At 42.5% G+C, this 23,367-nt stretch overlaps 2 protein-coding genes and 1 long non-coding RNA gene across 4 annotated transcripts; all 3 read right to left on the bottom strand.

Moving 5' to 3' along the window:
• Positions 1-794: 794 nt before the first annotated feature.
• Positions 795-1,867, bottom strand: LOC133925795 (ABC transporter G family member 25-like). Its single transcript, XM_062371545.1, has one exon. It carries the CDS (start codon positions 1,468-1,470, stop codon positions 1,030-1,032), a length of 441 nt encoding a protein of 146 aa, XP_062227529.1. The 5' UTR covers positions 1,471-1,867; the 3' UTR covers positions 795-1,029.
• A 3,827-nt stretch (positions 1,868-5,694) lies between these two features.
• Positions 5,695-8,107, bottom strand: LOC133926416 (uncharacterized). Its single transcript, XR_009911092.1, has 4 exons — positions 7,766-8,107; positions 7,587-7,671; positions 7,095-7,213; positions 5,695-6,988 (listed from the first exon to the last, which is right to left on the bottom strand). It is a non-coding gene; the product is annotated as an uncharacterized LOC133926416 (long non-coding RNA).
• A 2,863-nt stretch (positions 8,108-10,970) lies between these two features.
• LOC133926415 (sucrose synthase 1-like) lies at positions 10,971-17,218 on the bottom strand. Of its 2 annotated transcripts, none has more exons than XM_062372350.1 (16): positions 17,067-17,218; positions 15,459-15,572; positions 14,949-15,069; positions 14,714-14,865; positions 14,419-14,611; positions 14,146-14,264; positions 13,836-14,052; positions 13,653-13,748; positions 13,380-13,553; positions 13,186-13,302; positions 12,939-13,105; positions 12,624-12,848; positions 12,117-12,435; positions 11,736-11,980; positions 11,354-11,492; positions 10,971-11,253 (listed from the first exon to the last, which is right to left on the bottom strand). In XM_062372350.1, the coding sequence occupies exons 2-16, from the start codon at positions 15,551-15,553 to the stop codon at positions 11,224-11,226; spliced, it is 2,409 nt and encodes an 802-aa protein (XP_062228334.1). In that variant the 5' UTR covers positions 15,554-15,572; positions 17,067-17,218; the 3' UTR covers positions 10,971-11,223. The 2 variants fall into 2 exon arrangements, with proteins under 2 accessions (XP_062228334.1, XP_062228335.1); XM_062372351.1 differs by lacking the exon at positions 17,067-17,218 and adding an exon at positions 15,938-16,054.
• Positions 17,219-23,367: the final 6,149 nt, after the last annotated feature.

The raw sequence follows: 23,367 nt of genomic DNA on the forward strand, positions 1-23,367 counted from the left end.
ACAGAGTCCTATAAAATTTATGCCCGGCAGCGTAGGAGTGGATGGGATAGATGCATGCAACCGATCTTTTTGCATGAGTATCATATTTATTTCTTTTTCCCGGATATGAGACATGGTACCGCGAGTCCCTTGGCTAATTTGCAACCTTGTCATTGCTGCCTGATCCTCTCCTCTCCATGCTTTTGTTGGTATGATGCCATAGTTGTTAACACTAATGCAACTACATCGTTCTCTCCAGATTTGTATAGGTGTTCACGTCGCCTCCGGTACTCACCAGAAAGCCGGATGTTGCGGCCAAAATTGGATTAGGGACGGAATAAATTGTTCGATTTCCCGTGCTTTACCTTCTATATGCATGCGAGATTTTACCATCTTGCCCCTTGGCGAATTCTATACTCCCTTCTTTTAACAGGTGGAGTAGATGAAAATCTTAGCCATTCTACGCCATTGGACTAAAATAAATCATTTGATCAGGGCATCCTAAAAGAGCTAGAAATTTCTGCACGATCTTTTCCTTCTTCCTCCCCTCAGTGTTCCTTTCCCTTCTACAATGTGTTAAAATATCCAAGTATCCCTCCTCTTCTCTACTTCCACTTTTATACAAGAGTGTGTAGCGTCTTTATAGGCAACAGCAACGTGGTCAGCATCAGCACTCAGTAACGTGGTCAGCATCAGCACTCAGTATAATGAGCCAATAGCGTCACTAGCTCAGCTGCATCCTGAAGCCTGGCGTGGTCCTACCAAATTCACTACTATAAAAATAATCATCATTATCGGTTAAAAAATACTATCAGTGACGATTTTTAAACTGATACTGATTACCCGGCACTAATAGTTTATAATTTTTAGTACCGATTTATGAACCGACATTGATAATAAGTATCAGTATCGGTCTATAGTTATCAATCGACACTAAAAAAAATTTCCTAGAAGCTTAATGTTGGTCTATGATTACAAGACGGTACTGAAAAGATTCTCGGCAGAAAAGAATAAATGAGTCGGCTCAGACTGCCGCAACCATCGCACCCCCTAGGCCCCGTGCCTGCTCCCCCTGCTCGGCTCGACCTTGATCTGCCATGCACAAAGTAGTCTGGCGTCGCGGCCACAGAACATGAAGTAGTCCATGGCGTCACAGCCGGCGCTGTAGTAGAGGCAACTGCCCTCGGCAAGTAGCAGCACAGAGTCGAACATGCAGTACACGCGAGAGGACGGATGGTGTACGGACAGCACCACTGTGCGGCCCTTGCGGGCTAGCGCCAAGAGTGTGGCTACGAGGCGCACAACGGCGGTTGAGTAGAGCCCCGATGTGGGCTCGTTGAGGATGATCAGGCTCGAGTTCACGAGCATCTCGTGTCTGATGCTTACCCACTTCCGCTCGTCGCTGGACACGCTGCGCACGAACGCTTTGCCCACGATGGTGTCAACGCATGCGGCGAAGCCCAGCTCGGCGATGACGACCTGCGCGGCCATCGCCTTGACCGCGGCCAGCGTGCAGGTGGCGAAGGGTAGGTACGGCGCGCGAGGCAGCCCGGCGTCCCACCCTCAACCACTGCGTTGGCTCTGGCGTGTTGACGAGCGGTGGCAAGGAAAGGGGAAAGGAGATGGAGCTCAGGCGTTGGGGCCAACAGGGGAGGGAGGTGGAGCATTAGGGTGGGCAGGAGGTCGGGCAGTGGGTGGGGGAGAGAGCTCAAGGTCCAACACCGAGAGATGGGAGATTTGGGGATGGAGCTCCAGTGCTGAGAGAGAAAGGCGAAGAAATAAGAGAGAGGTTGTTGTGGCGAAGAGATAAGATAGAGAACGAGTGGCTGAGAGAGAGAATGAGCCAGACATAAGCCCACGAGCCAAAACTAGGATTTATCAAAAATTCGGGTTCGTTCAAGATTCACTGCTGATTCATATTAATAACTGACAGTAAAAATAGTAGTGTTAGTTTGTTAAGAGTAGACACTGATACTAAGTATCAGTATCGATTTAATCTAACTTAATCATTAATCGAGCATAAAATGTTACGAATTGACATTAATACTTTATTAAAGTCGGCTCCAGCACTGAATACTCAACGTGGATGACCAATTCTATTATAGTGATAGGTAATCTAAGTATCCTGACGGCCTGGCGTGTGCAGCCTACGCACATGGCAGCCATAAACCCACAACCACGATTACATGATCAACCAACTGCTATGGAAATGGAATGTCGTGCTTTGTTTTAGATCGAATTGGCACTTAAGTTATTAATGGCCCATTCGAAATGACAATTAACGCCTACCTGGCTCTGAACTTGGGAAGTCCAGCACAAATTTGATGGGTAAAGAATGAGGTCAATGACAATAAAAAAAACCTCATTTCAAATAAGTAATTTCAAGAATGAGCTCACCGAAAAAGTTTCAACTGAAAATATCGATAGCTTAATATTTGAGTAATTAATAACAGCGATACTACTGACTTATCCAAGAACTAAGCACTGCATACAGTAATTATATGGGATAGCAACAACGTACTGCATGCAACATTCAAATGACTGAATGAGTCCGTCAAGGCTAGGAACAACAAGTGACTTTGAAGAATTTGGTGTCGCTATCTTTCTCGATGTCTCCCAGTCCCAGAGTCCTACAATATCCACTAGGTATTCATACTACGTCGTGCTGAGATATTGGTAGTATTTTATGATGCTTTAAACGACCGACTTATTCCGAGCTACAGAGTTGTAAGCCATTTAACGTGTTCATATCATTTTACTATCCTTTTACTATGGATTTCTTTTTCAGTTTTCACATTATTTTTCATGAAAATAGAAACTAACCTAACTGTGGTGATATTTACCCCAATTTACCTGGTACCCCATCTCATGGAGATCACAAATACAGTTCTGAAAAAAATGCAGATCACAAATATGTCAATATTGTTGATCAGAAGTTCGAAGCCATCTGGCTGATGGGTCATTACTCATTAGTGGAAGGCGAGTTTACCTGTAATTCATAAATGCCCGCCGGCCGCTAACTACCAACATTTTAACACATCCCCTTATATATACAGAGCATGAGGATCTTAAAAAAAAAGTCTCAACAAGTCATTAGGAGCCAATCAGCAACAGAAGGCTACAAGGCACATGAAGCCGTTCAGCTATATTAGATCTATTTAGACTAGCCACCCTCTCTATTATAACAACTCAAGAGATCAATAAAAATAGAGCTCTTTTACGGTGGTCCATACTACCTGTAGGTAGGAAGTAGTATAAATGTAATCTGACCGTCCAGATGATTGGATATTTTAGTAATTACGATAATAATTTTAATATTTACCCACCATGCCATCGAAGGGTATTGTAGTCTTTTTTCTTTTACCTGATGATGGAATAATTGGTTCGTTCAACCGATAATCGGATCACGCAGATCTCGCGAGAGAAGGCAGCGGCACGCAGACATCAGCGAGAGCGGCTACGGCTTCTGCGACGGCGCTCGCGAGAGAAGGTGGCGGCGCGGGAGAGGGCGGCTACGGCTTCTGCGTCGGCGCTCGCGAGAGAAGGTGGCGGCGCGGGAGAGGGCGGCTACGGCTTCTGCGGCGGCGCTCGCGAGAGAAGGTGGTGGCGCGGGAGAGGGCGGCGGCGCGCGCTTGCACGTCGTCGGCGAGGGCTGCTACAACATCTGCGCAGCGGGCGCGATAGAAGGTGGCGGCACGTGAAAGGGGCGGCGGCATCGTCTACCGCGACGTCTTCACCGATGGCTACCAAGTTGGGCTCACTTGCAGGTTTCTTTTTTTCCTTCCTTCCGTGCGGGTTTGATAAAAGGATTGGGGGTTTGCCGTTGAGCATTTTACCCCCTTTCTTAGTTTCGGATTGATCAAGGAGAAGTGGTTTTTTGGTATGGTCCTTTGATGAGGGATTTTGGAGGAGACCGATCCAACACTTGAGCTCGCGTGTGGAGAGATGATTTTTGTCGGCAGACGGCGGCCGGAGATTGAGCCGGTGGAGCGCCCCATAGTGGAGCCGTGGTGCGATTCCCCAGCGTTTCTTGCCCTAAAAATGAATGTTTTTCTTGCAATCTGTTGGGGTACAAGAGGAATCTTCCGCTGGAAGGAACCAGAGGAGGGTTTTGTTTGTCGAAGACTGATCAATCCTACGGTGTTGCCCGATCTCCAGCTTATTTGACATCAGGCTCCATTTGTTTCCCAGCGCTTGTTGCCATGAAAATGCAGGGCTTTTGCAATCTGTTGGTTTGTTTGTGGCGGAACAAAACTGAAAAGTGCAGTTCAGGTGGAGTGAGAAGTGGTAGATCGCAAAGCTCGTTTCTTTCTCTTTGGTGGGCACTGCCGGTGGCATTATTCTTTGCTTGCTCGATCGTAACGGGACATGATGTGGCAATGATTTAGGGAAGTAAGCAGCTCCAACGTAGCATGTCACTGGGGTCTGGATGTCCCTAGGTTAAATCTTTGGATGTTGAGATAAACAGCCGTTAGATAGTTGACGAGCTCATTCGTACCATTTATATATGAGCAAATGTAGAGAACATGGCACTAATTTTCAGTGACGGTTAACTGTCAAATTTGTCTTTTACTTGGCATTAAGATGTGGTGTTAACTTGGTTCAAAAAAAGAAAAGATGTGTTGAAACAGTTAGTGTCCTATGATTGTACCTAGCAGTTCACATTGAGTTTCAAATATACCAAAGGTTTCCTTATTAAAGTGTTAGGAGTAGATTGTTCCTGAGATCAGTAGTATTTTCTAACATTGATAATAGTGATTTGCATCGAGCTGGGATCTGTTTACTTCTTAAAATCTTGTGTTGAGCGACTAATAATCTGCTTGCATTTTTTACTAAATAACAGTGCGGCGTAATGGGTGGCAAAGAGCACGTTAGCCTGGAGGAAGTGGAAGAATATAGCATGGTGGTAAACAAAACTTTTAGCAGCGAGGAGGATGGCTATGAGTTTTATAATTCATATGCAAAAGTGAAAGGGTTTGGTGTTAGAAGGGGCAAGACGAGGAAGAAAGGAGTCAAGGTGATATGGAGGAGATTATTGTGCTCGTGTGAAGGATACAGGTCCACTGAACACTTTGAAAAGTCTGTTCAAGTAAGGGAGCCACGGGCGCTCACCCGTTGTGGATGCGAGGCTAGGCTTGACATTCAGCTAAATGAAGAGAGTGGCATGTGGTTCATTACGGATTTTAAGGATTCACATTCTCATGCACTTGCTAAGCCTGGTGAGGCTTTTGTGTTGCGGTCTCATCGGTGCCTAAGTGAAGCACAGAAAGCAGAGGACATTGAGCTGGGAATCGGCGGCCTTCGTACCTGTCAGATAATGGATGTCATGGAGAAGAACCACGGTGATGCGAAAGCTTCGTTGTCCATCCCATTCACTAGGATAACTGCGGACATATATGAGAAAAGGGCTGCTCGTATCTACACGCCGACAATGTTCAGGAAGGTTAGGGTGCAGATTAGGAAGCTACCTGAATGGGAGGTTAAAAAGGTGACGATGGTAGACGGAGTTGTGAGTTATCAAGTCGCATCCATAGGTAACAGTGAGAACCACTTTGATGTCAGTTGTACTTTTGATGGCTCAATGATGATGACAGCTAGGTGCCCTTGCCGGATGATAGAGTGCGAAGCCATTCCATGCCCACACATATTTGCTGTTATGCGTTCTGTGGGTCTGGACACCATTCCTACTTGTTGTGTTCAAAAAAGGTGGACTACAGCTCTTTTTCCCAATCAATATCCCCCATACCCATTGGTACTTGTGCATTATCAACGCCAGGCTACGTACCATTCAGATATTGGACTCATTGGGGCCTAGCAACAATGATCGACTGGAACTGAAACAAACGGTGAGTTACTACAACTTCTTCACCCATCCTTTGCCCTTGATGGAATTACGCCACTCCCCTCATACTTCGTATTTGCAACTGACCAGATCCGCGGTCTGGAGCATTATTTAGACATGGCAGCACATGATATGGGCCCGCAAGAAACTAAGTGGAAAGACTATAGGGTCACAACTTGGCCATGGTCAAAAGAAGTCAAGTCGGCAATCCAGAAAGACACGTACATTAGACAACCTCGCTTCATAAATTATAACATCCCGTTACTTACTAAAAGTCCCGCTAACTGTTTCGCAATGATATAGAGGCTCATGCGGGCTATTCACGCTCAAATTTATGGAATGCTGGACAGGATTTGCGCTACGCCCCAAATTTGCACAGGTATTCCTCTATGTTTAGTTTATTACCCATAATTTTCTAGCATGCCAAATGATTTCTCCTGAAAATTTATTCTTATCTAACCTTCACAGCAAGACATAGACCATTTCAGACTTAAGCTAGCGGTCATTTTGGTCAACTCTCACCTCAACAAGATCAAGGAAAGTTCTGGTTCTAGATCTAAGGAAGACGACGCTCGGCCTGACAACCTAGGAGAGGACCAACATGTTGACATTGATTCTGATGGAATTACACCTACTCTATAGCTTCATGTTGACATTGACTTTTACGTGCTTCTACAGTTTTTATTCAATCAGGTATTGTGATTAGCACTCAACCAAGTAGAATCACGAATTTCAACTAAGAAAAGACACGATGTTCAGCAAAAATAATTAATTGCAGATCAGTTTCAGATGAACTAGATGGACACAACTTGATTAATAGCATAAAAACCAAAGAAAAAGATGAACAACGGAAATTACATCGATTATTTCAAGCTTAGCACAAGGAGTGAATATAGTAATGTATTTGTTTCTTTAAATTAGTTCGGGATTTAGAATAGCCACCATGTAAGGAAGGATGTCAACCTAGTACAACTTGACGCAGACATTAACTCTACGTGCAATCATGTTATTAAAAATTCATAGAAACAATGCTAAAACTGAAAGCTAATATTGGCATTCGTCTTATGTACAAATCAAGATAGAAGATAACATACCACAAAACATTCCCATTTTGAACCATGCCACATGGGGTCTGCCTCTCTGCTTCCAATTATTATCCCAGTGCACCTGACAAAATGATTTCGAACGCACTATTATGAGAGAAATCACAATGACCTTATTGCACGGCAAACCCATTCACAAAAGATAAATATAACTATTGCACCATAGTAACCTTCTTTTATAAGCATCTTCACTTTCATATCTCATTCTGCATCCCATTCCAACTGAAAATGGTTGGTTCAAGCTTCTCATGAACTTCCAATAGGGTATAACGAGTTCATTTGACTTAACCTGTGAGTTCAAGTCATTTGTTAAATTCAGGAACTGGGATCACGACATGCTCCAACAAGAAGAGAGATGCATAGGAAAAAGTATATCTAAAATTATGTTCACACTTCTAACTATGAACACATTTAAATCCTCGCACACAAAAGAACTAAGAAGTAGAACAAAAGGAATCCATATTATTTGGCATTAATAACATCATTACTTATCAACATTTTGAAACATAAAAACCAAAAAACACCTTGAAATCTAAATGGCAACCTCAAATGAACACTGTGTCATCATTTCTGATGATCACGTGCCATAGTCAAACTTGCATGTATGGAGACACAAGATAATGTGCAGCTCATATACTAATGAAGAAACTCTCTTGCCGTACGTCGATAGATATGTCGGAACTTCCACTCCGTGCTGTGCAAATCTTCGGCAACGAGCTCCTGACACAGCCTCTGCAGGCTGTAGTTCTGAACGCGCCAAACCAATCAGAGTCAGTAACCAAGCAACCTACTAAATCCTAATCACCATGAGATGGGACCTCGTCAACGTTAATGGATGTACCAGCGCTGGGAAGCAGTCCTCGACGGCACGGCACCGCACGGAGAAGCCGCCGTGCGTGCTGGTGTCGGAGCCCGTCAGCGTCTTGCAGAACATGTGCGGTGTCCGCGAGTCGAGCACCTACTGTCGCGAATAGAGTTGCCGCCGCCGTGAATCGACCTGCCGCCGCCGCCGCCAGTAATCGAGCAGCCTCGAGCCGCCGCGCCGCCGCCGCCGCGGGTCGAGCCACCACAGCCGTGAATCAAGCCGCCGCCATCGTGAATCGAGGAACCTCACCGCCTCCGCCTCTCTGCCACCGGCTTCACCCGCTCCTGACGCCAGGCGGCTACTGGCGCCGCGCCTTCCCCCGCGAATCGAGATGCCATCGCCAGTCGTCATCACCGTAACTCACCGTGGATGGGCCGACCTCAAGCAACCCTAGTCGCCGTCGAATGGATGGGCCGGACTGGTACCATATAACATTCGGCCAGACTAAACATTGAACATATACATTTACACCATATAACTAACATGCCATTTCTTTTTTTCCAGAAATACCCTTATACTACGTATACTCTTCTAATATACTACTCATACTACCTTTAGACAATAAACAATACTCTAATTAATTTGAACCATCCGATCTAAAAAATAGATGACCCACGTCTCTGTGAGACCACCGTAAAATTGCTCTAGAAATAAACAAGACGTAGTATTATTATCCTGAGAGATGTCTGAAACTATCTAAAACCCATCTATGTATTCTTTTAATTCGTCTACTCGAGATATTCCCTATCTATTATGCAAATTTCTAAGATCGACGGTTCACTAATCGTTGAAAATAAGAGTATGCAATCCCGGTGTGAAGTTACATGACAACTTAGGTGGAAGAAAAAGCAGGCTCAACCGGCCGGTGGAGCATCCACAGGATAGTATGAATGAACATATATTTCCTAACGCTTCCCCAACTGAGATGTGATTTAAGATGGCGGCCTTGCAAATATATTGGGTTTTTTTGTTGTTGAACCTTTTGATAAAATTGATCGAAGTTTGATTGATGATGATTGTGGATCGATGATCGAGATATAATAACAAGATACACACATGTTTCATTTTAATGACTTTGGTCCAACCTTCGTTGATGAATTATCAAAGACAGTAACAGTCTGAATTTTACATTGCAACCTTAAAGATAACACTACGAATTGCAGTTTATTTGAGACAGCTTATGAATCTAGTAAGGAGCGACGATACTATTGACTTCAACTTCAGTCTTGTAATGCCATGCTGCAAAGTTCCACAACATTGTGCCTTTTAGCTGGCTGAACTTTAGGCGCAGTAGTTCCCAAAATGCAATATTTTGATACCAACTGATCACATGTAGATGAGATCCCCAAACGGAACATGGCCATGAAACAACATCCAAAGTGAATAGCGGAAGAGCGAACCATCTACAGCTGGAGAAGTTGGAGCGGTACGTGCTAGATGAGAGAGGTATTGATGCATTCCCCAACGTCGCCCATTCCTACCCCTGAAAGTGAAATGTGCTAAAACACTACCGTACATTAGTTGCCAGGCCTGATGACCTGAGAAACTTCTAAATAGCTTGCACAGATGCTATTGCACTATTGTTATATATCTTTATCTCAAGTGAGTTCATATATTTGAGATGTGCTTGCAGAATATCCTTTCTTTCCTCCAACATTAAGTAAGAAGAGTAATGTCATTGATTTGAGAAGATGCTAAAATCAAGCAAAGGCCGCAACAATGTGAATGGCAGACATGTTCTCAACTCGTACCTAAATGGCTGGTTAATAGTCAATGTGGATCTTCAGCATTTGATCTGAGTCGTTCTTCTCCAAATCCGACACCTCCTGCATGCAACCATCACACTTGTGTCTATGCAAATGTTTGTCGTAATCATTGGGAACTAACCTTTTTCGTTAGAGACAGAGAGAGCATATGTCATGTGATGCTAATTAATGGTGGGTTACAACGTTATGAGTGGCTTATTAGAGTTGTCTTCATCACTTTTCAGTTTTACCTTTGAAGAAAACCGGTTACATTGCTATGTTTGACTTCATGCTATTTGCTACGTGTTTAGAGCACGATAATGCTATTATTATGTAGTCATTTTGTCAGGCTTCGGTGTGGAGCTAGAGGGGCAATTAAACAGCTTTTGGGTGTCTTACAACCTTTATAACGACTTGTAATTTTGTGTGCACTCATACACATTTAAAATTTTGTTAGAGTTGATGTCATAGGTTCCAACCTTCTCAAGTAATTCCTTGGCACCACTAAGGACCAACCTTATCTACCTGACAGTCCTGCTACCGCTTAGCTAGGTGCTTACACACTTAATATGGAAATGGAGGTTTGCATAGTGGTATTGCCACAGTTACAGCTAGTAACCAAGTGCCTCCTATCCGACCATTTCCTTCTACCAAAATCCAAAATCATCCAAATGTGCATCAACTATATGCCAAGAAGGTGCAGCTGTGCGCATGAGAAAAGTATGAAATAACAGCAAGAAATTGCATGCCAAGTGATCTAAGGAAGAGGAGGCTACCAAAGTCCACTTGGAAATCCTAGAATAATTATAGCGAGGTCTCAAACTGACATGGTAGACAAGAGGGCAAATGAGATATTAATGTTGATGCAGAATCCCGTACACCCATCATGCCACCGATGTGCCTTCATTTCTGATACCTCCCAATCCTACTCCCACAGTGTGCTTCACTATGCAGTGGCCATTAGGCTACATTTATGCTCCCAAATAAACATGAGGTTAACTTGTGCAGTACTAATCTACTCTATGTTTATATGTACCCTTGTGCTCTCTTAAACTCCTTCCTCCCCATGAAATAAGCTGGTTTCTCTGAAATCTTGAAGTCTCTGATCTCTTCCCTCATATATAAAGAAGAGCGAGTGGCATCTTCAATTCAGTTGGTGCTACTACTGTGCAAAGGCTTATAGCCTTGTACTGAGCCAAGAGCTGCAGTAAACTTCAGACCAAGTTTGTCCTGAAGCTGTCCTACCATGTCGCTAAGCTAGTGGATTAACTGCCTGACGTGTGTTCTTTGATCTTTGAATTTCACTTTACATGCACTGGCAGTTTCTGTTAAACGATCATGTCTATGACAGCAACTTTCATAACAAAAACACAACCATAAGGTAACCAGGTTGAAACATATACCAGAAGAAAATATCAAGATCATTGAGTGAAGACTGAGGCAACAAAACATTGCATTGAATTCTGGAAGATAAATACCACAAATGGGCGTTTTATTTGAGGCAACAAATGCAGCTAGTAGCCTGGCAGATACCAGCAAAAGTGCTGCCCAAAACCTCACAAAAAAAAGTACCAAGTGCTTAGGGATCAAGTACACATCCATGAAAGACATGACTGACAAAATGCAAACTGCGGTGAACAATCGTAATGCAGTCGATAGTTCTCCCACCTGAGGTTCTTCCTTCCAACACTAATCGAAGGACAGTGGAACCGCACTCGCCTGGATTCAAGAAAGAGATGTATTAGTTAATCCGATTATTTAAGATTGCTGGAATGAACATCCATTGCTATACATATGCTCTTTAACAGAAACAACTTACCAGGCTACGGTATTTCAGAGCGTAGAACATCTCAAGGTAGCGGCGAGTTTCACGCCTCTCAAGGTTGCTCACATACTTCCAGAATCCGTATACACCAGTCAGGGTCATCAGCCTCTCAGAGTACAGCTTCCAGGTGTACCTGTCCAAAGCTTATAGTATCAGGATTTGCACGTAGCTAGTGATGAGCCACACAAATATCTGAGTGTTGGCATCATGGAATATTTGAGTGTTCACATCACTGAACAAGCATATATCATTCTATATAGTATCTGAATATGAGCACTAGACAAGCATATGATGCGGCTTTCAATTAAAACGAGAATTTCTTCAGTATATGTCCATTTATAAATGTTAGTATATTGCAGGAGAGAAAATTGTGTACTTCTCATAGATTCTCTGCAGGCCTCCTTGTGACATCTTCTCCCAGTAGGTTGGATCCTCCTTGCACTTCTCAAAGAAGTTGACCAAGATATCTGCAGCCTTGTCACTGTGGTAAGGATCAATGTGCAAACCAGACACCCCGTCCACAATGATTTCAGCAGGGCCACCATGGCATGTCGCAATTGTCGGCAAACCGCATGTCATGGACTCAATGACAGTCAGGCCAAATGCTTCATAGAATGCAGGCTACAAAAAAAAGAAATGGTGTGATACAAGAATTTAGTCCTGCACAAGCTATGTGGCTGTTCTTGTCTGAAAGTTGATTGCGCTATTGTTGGACGTTGGAACTTGGAAATCACTTAGATTAAGTGCGTATATATACCTGCACAAATGCTCCCTTTGTGTCACAAATGTAGCGGTACAACTCCCCATTGCGGACACGGTTCATCTGAGCCGAGATCCACCGGATATGGCCCTCCAAGTTGTACTCCTCAATGAGACTGTACATCTTCTTGAACTCTGCCTGCTCCTCCCTGTCCTTGGACTCCTTGCCATGGTCACCAGCAACAATCACAAGGTTTGCTAATTCCCTCAGGCGTGCATTCTTACCATACATCTCAACCAAGCCTGTCATGTTCTTCACACGGTCAAGACGAGCCATTGAGAAGATGATCGGCTTGTTCTTGTCCTTCAACACAAACCTGCAGAGCATTTGAAAGAAGCACTTAAACATCAGGTGTTCAGATGACAAGCTTAATTATTGTCAATGGGAATAACAGCTCTGCGTATCTTAATAGGTAGAAAGACCTAGGTCAGACATGCAGATGAGTGTTGAAATATTTCCAAGCTGATTGAGTACAATGAGACATGTCATCAGCTCAATACTCACTTGTGCTCAGAGTTTTCAACTTCGCTGTAAATTAGCTCCTCAATTTCAGGGTAGAAGGCAGTGAGTCTCTTGTCAGTTTCAGTGTACGGGTAGTAAACACTCATGTCTGCTCCAGGAGAGACAATGTTGAACTTGGGATCAAAAACATCAATGCCATGAACAACACGGTAGAGCCCAGGAAGGGTGAACGCAATGTGAGACTCATATTGCCCCACACTGTCCTTGCTGCAGAAACAACACAGCAAACATTAGATACTCTTTGTTTAGTTACTGCCACAACACAGGGATGGTCTACTGTTAACATACAAAATTTACCTTCCAGCGATTTCTTGGAATGTACTGGTGATGATGAAATCGGTGTGATTCATGGCAATAACATCAGCTGTGAACTGGCATGAGAAGTGATACTGGCTGTCAAATTTGTCCAAGTATATGTCTGAGTTGGGGTATTTGGTTTTCTCCAAGGCGTGGGCAATGGTACACTGCAAGTATATACAAAATGAAATCATAAGCATTTGGCTAACTTAAGAATTTTAATATACTCATGTACAACCAAACATACCTGAGTAACTCCTAACTTGTGCGCCAGCAGAGTGGCCACTAAGTTGCCATCACTGTAGTTGCCAATGATAAGGTCAGGCTTAGCCTGCATTTCTTTCATGATTTCACTGGCAACATCCTGTAACACAGAATGCATGACTTCAGTATTAATAGAACATGGGCTGTGTAGGACATTCAGTCAGATAATCCGTATACCTCAGTGTATGTCTCCAGGTATGGCCATACATCAAAACGCGAGATCCACTTGCGGAGAATACCATTCTCATTTCTAAATGGAACACGAATAATGTCTGTGTGCTCAGTTCCAATGACCTTCTCCAGCCGCTGGCCGCATGTAGTCCCAACAGCATCAGGCAACAGCCTGGTAACCTGCGACAAAATAAATCATGTAGGCACATTTACTCATTTACTCACAAGTCACAACACAATGAGAAGGGCTCAGAAGCTGGAACATAATCTCAAACGTACAATGAGGATCTTAGGGGTGATGTCAAGGCCTTGCTGCTTAATCCTCAGAAGCATCTCATTCTCCAAAGCTCGGACTTGATCCAAAATGTACACAACCTGCGAAACAATAGCATTGCAAATCAGAAACAAGAAAACCTAAAAGCTATACTAGCTAAAATGAAAATTATCATTAAGTTTCTGTACCTGACCACCGGTATCAGGGTATCCAAGCACATTGGATTGGGCAAAGTAGCCATGCGGAGACAGGATAACAACATTGAACATCGTCGGCATAGTTCCAAGGAACTTCTCCAAGTTGGCAGGATCAGGGGCCTCAAGAAGGTCAAGAAGCAAGTGGAGTGTGTCAAGTACACGCTTTGCAGTGTCACCCCAACCCTTCTCCAAGCCAAGCTCTTGGAACCTAATGCAGATCATGATGCACATTGTAAGCAGTTCATCCATTTGCCGTATTTCAACCAGCGCAAAATGGAAGGACAATTCATTTAGCAATCACCTGTGGTTGAACTCTGAGTAGGGCGTGTCTTTAGGAACACTCAGTAGATACTCCTCTGCCTTTCTGAGGGATGATTGGAGCCCACGAAGACTCTGAATTCTGTCGTTCAACATCATTGTCTGTAACAGAAAACAGCATTTACAAATGAGGGAGTTGGATCACATCATTTAGTGGCGTTTTCTTATAATGTCAAGTTCCTAAGGGATTAAGAAAATTGGTACAAGATGAATCCTGAGGTGTGCGCTTGGCAGATTCTGAACTTTGGAAGCTTACCGTGCCCTTGTAGTTATGGACTTTGAGGAAGTTCAGTAGGGGGTACAGGCTCTCCTTGTCCTGGAACAACTTGGAAGACAGGTGTCGGTTAAGGAACTGTACTCCGTTTCCAATGGACTTTGACATGGAAGGACGAGGGAAGGAGGCATTGAAGGGCTCAAAATCAAGCTCGAGCACAAAGTTACTGTTGGTGCTGGTGTAAAAAAGAAGGTACTGAATTAGTATATGGCTAAGTTTCTATAACTAGAATGTACCGATTAGTTTAGAACTACTAAGAATTCATCTTAGAACTTACTGTCCATCCACCAGCTGTTCCTTGAATGCCAAGTACTCAGAAACACTCATTTCCTCCACAGCCAACTCACTTACATTCACCCGTATGTAGTCCCAGACACCAGGCCTTGGCCTGATAGCAAGTGCAACCCAGGGGGGAAGCACAATCGCTTCCTACATGAGAGAAGTAAGGGATTTAGAATGACTAGATGATTTTCAATTGGCAAGCACTCAAGGAGGCATATTGGAAATGCTACCTGAGCAGCACGAAGAATGTCTTCAAAGGGTGCATACTTCTCCTTGTCACCATCAAACAGGGCATCAAACTCAGCAAGCAGTTGATGGCGCTGAAGCATTCCCTTGCCCTGGTTCACATACCTGTAAAGAGTAGTATTTCACAAATAAAACCAATGTTATATCTCATATCCATCTATAGCTGAAGGATGTAAATGGCACTGTCTCATTTGCAGGATTGTACAGGTTTCAGCTTAAGACAAACAATGTGCCAAATGATGTAATTTGAACCGCTCTGTCTTATCAACTAGACTGTACTATCATCATTATGAGTCTGAGGACGAAAATTGACATCCTTAGCACGCATGACAGTGTCAAAAAAAGAAACTATGTAAGAATGTGTCACATATTCTCGTATTTACATCTGGATGTGCTGAAAACTAATCAAAGACAAGGACAAAGTGAATACCAAATTAACAATTTTTTCAGTACCACAAATGAAATGCAAGTTAAACATATTTTGATATCCTCACCTGGAAAAGAGTGCAATCAGTTCATTGGGATGAGAGGAGAAGGTGGCACTAAGGCGCTCACGAAGACTGTGGAGGCGAGTTAGCTTGGCAGCCATGGCTCAATGATACTCAATACTGCAACGCGAGGTACACAGTTAAAACTTAGCAGCATTACTTGTACAAGAACAAGACATCAATACCTAACACTAAGCGTTACAAGACTATCTAAACAAGTAGATCGTGCTAAAGCATTCCACTACACCACAAACAAGTAATAAAATTTCGAAACATAAGTACGATGTAGCTATGTTATATGGATATATCACAGGTGAACCATTTAACAAGATATAGAGGTTGTTTGGCAGAGCTCCAAATTTGCTCCACGGATCCACAGTGGAGTAATCCATAAGTGGAGCTAGAGCTATCAGTGTAGGTGTTTGGCTAGCGAGTTGGCTCCAAATCTATGAACGAAGAGGTTTAGGGTGAATTGTCCATGCTACCCTGATTGCGAAGTTCATCCATTCCCCAACTCCACCACAAGCACACGATAGCCTCGGCAGAGGCCGAGACCTCGCCGCCGTCCACGCCCACCACCACGGCCTCCTGCCCCACCCCGCGCCTGCTGACCACCTCGCCGACCAAAGAGCTCCGGGCGGCGCGCGATTCATGAAGGCGCTCCTCGCGGACCTGTCCGCCCCCGACCTCGAGGTCGTCGCCACGGCCGGAAGGAACACGCTCCTCCACGCGGCCTCCACGGGAGGGCACGGCGGAGCTCGCATCGCTCCTCCTCCGCCGCGCCCCGGATAAAGCAGGCACTTATCCAACATCAAACGAAAGCAAATACTGATTCTGCTCCAACAACTCGTTCTCTGATAATGTTTTCGAAGAAAAAAGGAGCCAGATAGATTATATTAATTGGCTTGTTTAGTGTATTGATGCCATTTAGATCCTAAACTCACAAAGAAGAGGATTTTGGCTACCAAATAAGCACAAGCGACCGCAAATATCAATATCAGGAATCCCTCCAGTAGGAGATCAAAGAGAGGAATATGGCAAGATCGTAACTCCATGGATGAATTCAACAAAACAAAAACGACTTTTCGTAGTAAAAAATATACAAAACAAAGTTTTTTTTTTTCACGCTAATCATCCACCAGAAGGAACCAATATATTCGTCAGACAGCAAAAGAGGTGAACGGAGCAAGCAGTCAAAGCAAGATCTCAAGCAAAACCACAGAGCCAAGAACTTCTACTGTAGCCATGTGATTCCAAGTTTACAACAGCCTCAAGTCAAAATCTTTTTGGGGAAAAATGTTTCCGCTCATAAACCCACGGAAGGACAGCCGAAAGCTCTCTGCGCAATCTAAGAACGATTTAGATCAGAGAAAGCCGTGAAACCAAGAATATGTCAGCAAAACCCCGGCAAGATTCGGCCGAATACCCACACAAAGAATCACGAGAACGCAGGAAAACCGAAGAAATGGCGGAGCAAGGAGACGATCAAGGTGACCTCTCGCGGTCACAAAGCCAAGATTTTCTACCGCGGCCGGATTAGCTCAAAACCCCACCAGAATTAACACAGAGATTATCACAGGATTAGCACAGAGACAATCAAAAGAGCAAACATACCCAGTGATCAAAGAGAGCAGCCCAGGAGTGTTTCTCCGAGGCCGTGACGGGACAATAAATAGGCAGCTGCAAAAACCAAGAGAGCTGTGACTGTGGGTGAGAACACCGAAAAGTGGACGCGCATGCTTTAATATTGCTTCACAAAATCATCCGAATATACAGTAAAATAAGTCTCGTGAACAGCACCTTAATATTATTCTACTGCAGTACTTTACTGTGACTAAATACTGTATTAATTTTACTGTTTATAAAGTCATTGTAACAGTTAGTCTGATGCATCCATTCTAATCTAACTGTTAAAAAAAATCCAATATTACAATATTGTTCATCGAGGAGTCAGAGGATACAATTACCTCTGAAATGGTAGCTGGCTTGGGTAGCAAATACTATTTGGCAGCATGGATAATACCAAATTATTATGCAGATAATTTTTCAATTCTGACGGCGTCACTAATTACGTCATGGTGCGGCCAAGTATCCAATTAGCATCTGCTGGCCTACCCAATGGCACATTTGGAAAAAGTTTATTCCTTTTTACCTGCAGAATACTAGACTGCAGAGGTGACCTGTGCAGGTGCAGTGGATGCAAGGACTGGTTGGGAGAGAAAGGTGAGGAAGGAAAGAAAGGAATAAAAAAAAGTTCCTTTTTATTTTTCTTTTCCCATTTTTACCACCGGAAATCTCGCAATTGATTTGGTGCGGAACGGAAAGCTGGTGATTTCAACAACTAAGATCGGCTCACATTGCAACCATCAACAGATGCAGTGAGATTGTCCGGATAAAAAGGCAAAAAGATTTCTTCCCTTGCTAATGCCCAATTGCCGCCCTCCTTCAAGAAGCTTGGCCTTCGATTAAACATGGGTCTCTCAGAAGAAAGCAGAAAGCTCATGACCGGAAACAATGGAGAAATACCAAGAACATGCTGTCATCTCCCTCCCCAAGGCAATTCTTTAAAAAAACAAACATAATTATCCCTAAATATGACAACAAACTCCAGAGCTGCATCCAGTCAGCAGCACAAGGGACAAGCAGAAACAAGAAAGTTGCACAGATATTGTTTCAAGAACAGAAAGCATCGGTTCTTGCAAAATGCAGCTACGAGCCTAATGAGCCGCCGGGGCGGTTAGCTGCGAGGGACTGAGATTCGCGAACAGTTCAGATATGTTACTACAGTATTTAATATTAATAAGCAGTGAAATCGTGCTATTGTGAACAGTACGAATAGTACTCACGGAAAAGGAAAAGGAAAATGAAGCACACGTGTCACAGCATATTGGAATGCTTTGCTCCAACGCTACGCCATGTTTTGGGTGTGAAATTAAAGATCAAAGAAAGCAACCTTGCATCGCACCAGCCAAGAATGTGGTCACTGCGTGGCGTATATATAATGTAATATCTTGGGATTTAGTATCATCTAGATAGTTTATATAGCTTATGTCTAATCTATAAGATTTAATCTGTCTAAATATAGTATTTTCGGATTAATTCTTCTTACACAAGCCGATGATATAAGTGTAAAAAAATATGATGACTAGGTTAGAAATGGATTTTTGACGATGATGTTAAGATGGTATCAAAACATCAATTCTCACTACATGAGCGTATGAGTGTAGGCTCGTAAATATGTAGAGTGGATATGATACAGCTGTTGCACTGAGAACACTAACAAGGGTTGTTAACCCTTAAGAGAAGGGAGATACTAGTGTCTGAACATCCGATCCATTTGACACTCCAATAATCCGTTGCAACATCTAAAATAACATTTGCAATATCTGAAGTCAACGTTTGCAACATCGAAAAAATGCACCAAAATAGCTCGTTATATGCATCCGATTCTGAAGGAAAAAATTTCACCGTAACATCCCATCATGTTGCACGTAATATTTCATGCAAAATCTATGTGGTGTAGAATTGGATGTAACATACGAAAATAACTATAGTAATAATTTTTATAACGTCTGAAATATTAAATTTGCACATCTGAAACATTTAAGATGTGAAAAAATAAAAATTAACTCAAATACATAATTTTTTCGAGTCCGAATCTGTAAACAAGAGATTTCGAAATGTAACATATGAAATAACTATTACAATAAATTTTTGTAACCTATAAAATATTAAACTTGAACGTATGAAATATTAAAGACGGCCGCCCGAGTTACAGTATTATCATTAAGAGAAAGGTGTGTTATATGTATGTAGATCCACCTTACAAGTGAGCTGATCTAAAGATTGATTCTGAACACGGGATGTTAAATCTGTTTTCTCCGCTCGAAAAACATTTCAGTTTTTCAGTACTTGGGAGGTAAAGGGCAAGAAATTCAGCAACCAATCCGAACTAAATAAATAAAAACTCACCAACCGGCATTGCATTAAACTGATGGCACAAGAGAAAGCCGTTACCTTTGCAAGGGCCGAGACGGCAGGGCCAAGAAACGCCACGAAACAAGGCGGCGGCCTGGAAGTGAAAATGAACAATGGCGTCTACACAACTGAATCAGATGCAGAGGTAGATGCAGGAGGGGTGCAATTTATAGTGGCAAGGGAACCAGAGAAGTTTTTTCCTTGTGCCTGTGAAACAAGCCATGGCGTCAGGCTTCTTCTTCTTCCCCGAAAGGACGTGGCGTCTGGTTTCTTTTCTTTTTTTTTCTTCCGAAATGACATGGCGTCAGGTTTCTTCGATTCGATGGGCGCTGACCCACGGTAGGCGAAGGAAAGGTAGAAAAGAATGAGATGGCATCTCGGCATCTTCTTCCATTTCTGCTCCGGTTCCAAATCCAGTTCCAAAACCAGGTAATGGCTACTAGTTTTGCGCGATCACGTTCGGATTTCTTCCTTTCTTATTTGCGCCACCGCGTGTGGTTTGATATTTTTGTACCGGGGTGTAGGTTATCCATCGTCTCCAGGTAAAAGGAAAGGAAACAGGACGCCCCGTGTGGATGTGTTTGAAAGGGACTTCTTTTTACAAGCAGGGAACCAAATACATAATTTAAAATAAATTAGTCTTAAATTTAATTTATCATGATATATATATAGTCAAAATAAGACAATTACTACTAAAATTTTAATTTACTCTAGTGCCAATACACTAGGGTATCTCTAGCTAGCTTCGTCCCTGTTTCCAAGAGTGTTTTTTAGTTAAGGAACTTGCTACATTATGCGAAGGTGTTTCATGTCTACAAAAGTGGAGATCATGCACGTAATGCCTTTTGCAAATGCTTTCTAGGATAAACAACTTATATTCTGCGAAAAAGTTGTGTTTTGTATGTCACTTCACGTTTGAGTGATTTGTGGGTCTAAGATTCATATGTCGATGAGATATCAGAGTGAAAAACATTGAATTTGACTACAGTAAAACAATCTTTTTCATATACACCATTTCAAAGTCGCAAACAACGTCAAAGTCATCGCTGGGAATAGAAAATAAGATTTTAAACGGGATTGACCTATTTTCTTCTGTCAAAGGAACCAGAAGGCCAAATTCCCTAAGGTCTAGTGGCCCACATGACACACATCACGAAAAAGAAATCCACGTCAACAGCGAAAGCCAATTTTCTGTTCTAAAACAGAATTAGAAACCAATTAACACAGGAGCCAAATGAAAATTTGGTTCAATAACTTCAAGGTACCAAAAATTAATATTTTTTTCTGATTCATGCCAAAGCTTCTCTGGTGCTTCACATCAGGAGTTCGCTTCATTTCGAGAGAGAAAACGCAAACAAACCCTATTTTTCACGGAGTCAGGGATTGAATCATCACGAATTCAACAGGGATGGCATCTAGATGTGTGTACTCTCGGTGAAAATGACTCTTTTTGTTTAATGGAAAACAGTGAGGAAGCCCCTACTGTATAATTTTTTGAACGGAAAATGACTCTGTAGCAAATAGTCAAACATAGACTATGTCCAATAATTTTTTTTTTTGAATCATATTCCTTTTATAAAGGGATTTTTTTTCATCGCTCTAACGATTTTCTTTCATGATTCTATTTATAAAATAATTCTCTCTTCTTTCCTTTCGCGAATCCTTTTGAAGATGTAAGAAAAAAATAAATAGAATGAGAAAAAAAATTAGAAAAAAAATGAAATAAAGAAAAAATAGTTGGAGCTAGCGTAAGGACACCTCGGCTAGCAATTCGTAGTTGTTTTCTCTTTTGCTTCTTTTATATTCATTCCACAAGCAATGGTTGACACTTGCATGGGATGACAGTTTCATGTTTGAAGCATCAACGTCTGGGTTGTAAAAGAATCTAGTCAAATAAAGGATGGGATCGCTAAAATGCAAGCAGTTAACACTAGAGTTTGAAAAAAAAATACAACTTAATTTATGGCATTTAGAATTTGCAAACATCAAGCCATCTCAATCTACAAAATCCCTCATGCCATTTTTCTTCTTTTCTCTATTTCTAATGAAGAAAACATTAAAGAAATTTACAAATACCCACAGGCAGCGTAGCTAAAATGTTAAGGACCATAAAATTTATTTTTTCCACTTATATTCTATCGGCTCTCTCTTTGTGTTGGTGCGGGATTTGGCAACCCCATATAGCACGAATCCATCCTGAATAACTATCGCTTTTCGCAGCGACACACGGCTTATTTACAAGCACACAAGCAAAGAATTTTAACTGGCAACCTTGAGGATTGTGTCCGAACGATTTACAAGCAAATCGATAAAAAAACTATCACCCAAATCGTGGAGATTCAAAGTAGCAATGAAGAACTACCCTAAAGTATAGGGAAGTAAAGTAGAATAAAAGTATATGCAATGTTGCGATTGATTGAGTTGTTGTCATCGGCCTCCACCCCTTTAACTATTTATGGGGTGCTTGAACTTTGCCTTATGAAAATATAACTTTCCACCCTAAAACCTATGCAAACACGCCCGATTCAGCCAAAATCACGAAAAGAATTCGAGCAGATCTACAAATCCGCTTTGACTCGAACTCGGACTGAACTTCAGATGGTCCGACGAGGACAAATCTCTAAGCGCCGAAATATCCAGCGAGTTCAACTCGACTATACCTCGAATTCTTTATTAATATACACGGATAGTCTAACGTTGAAAATGAACTCACTGGAGAATTCGTCGGACTAATATTTTTAGAGAGCAAACTCTCTACTAGAAAACCCACTTGTTCACACCAGATAGTCCGACGTTTGCGAATGAACTCATCGGAATATTCATTGGACTAAATTTTTCATAAAGCAAATTCTACTGCAAGATTTGAAATACATGGATCGGATGATTTGGCGTTGACACCGGAACCCTCGCTAGACTAATTCTTGTAGAGGGCAATTTTTCCCTCAAGAAATCATTCTTAACTCATCAGATGGTCCAACGTTCAATTGAGTGTATCGCTGGAGCAATTTATCAGAGAGCATGTCACCTTGCAAGAAAAAAATCCTTGTGTTCACCGGATGGTCTGGCAACCGTAAGACACCCCCGTCGGACTATTTTTTTTTCAGAAAGCATGTTTTCGGCACAAATCAATCCTATAAGTACCAGGTAGTCCGATGACTAGACGGCTCCTTCACCGAACTATCCAGCATTAAAAAAAAATCTAAATCATGTCATTTTTTGCTATCAACACATGTCCCCTGTTTTTTTTTAAGTTTGCGTACTGAAAAACATTTTCATATAGTACAATCATGAATAACCCATTATCTATTTCGGTTACCACTAGGACGATATACATAACATACTGGCCATGTGTGCATGTTATAAGGGCGATGGTAAATACATCGGCCATGTATAACTTTATATCTTAGGACGATGGTAAATTACATCAGCCATGTATGCTTATATCTCTTCTCAAGTGTCTTGCCAAACACTTGGATAATATTTCTTCAAGTATTTCTCATTGAGAGCTCTAGGCAACTTGTCTCCTTATAAATACTACAGCATATACAAATTTCCAGTACAATCCTTGAAATCTTAAAAGGACCTTCCCAAGTAGGAGAATATTTTTCAAACTTATTATCCCTAGACCCAATAGGTAAAATTGTTTTTCCAAACTAAATCTCCCACTTGAAATGATTTTACCTTCACTCTCTTATTGTATGCTTTAACTACTGTCGATGTATCAGGAACCGGGGGTCCCCGAATCCCGAGGCCAGGCCAGCCATCCGCCACATGGCGCCATCCCGCGGAGTCTCTCCCGCGAGGTGAGAAAGATCGAGTCCCAGGAGAGGGCGCTCGGGGCCACAGTCGGTGGCCCCTGAGTACCCCAGTTCCCTGATGATCCACGAAATCTAAGTACCGGGAAGAAAGTGCTCGGGAAGGTGTACAGTGACCCCCG

Source organism: Phragmites australis, chromosome 8 (genome assembly GCF_958298935.1).
Source record: "Phragmites australis chromosome 8, lpPhrAust1.1, whole genome shotgun sequence".
Classification (NCBI taxonomy): domain Eukaryota; kingdom Viridiplantae; phylum Streptophyta; class Magnoliopsida; order Poales; family Poaceae; genus Phragmites; species Phragmites australis.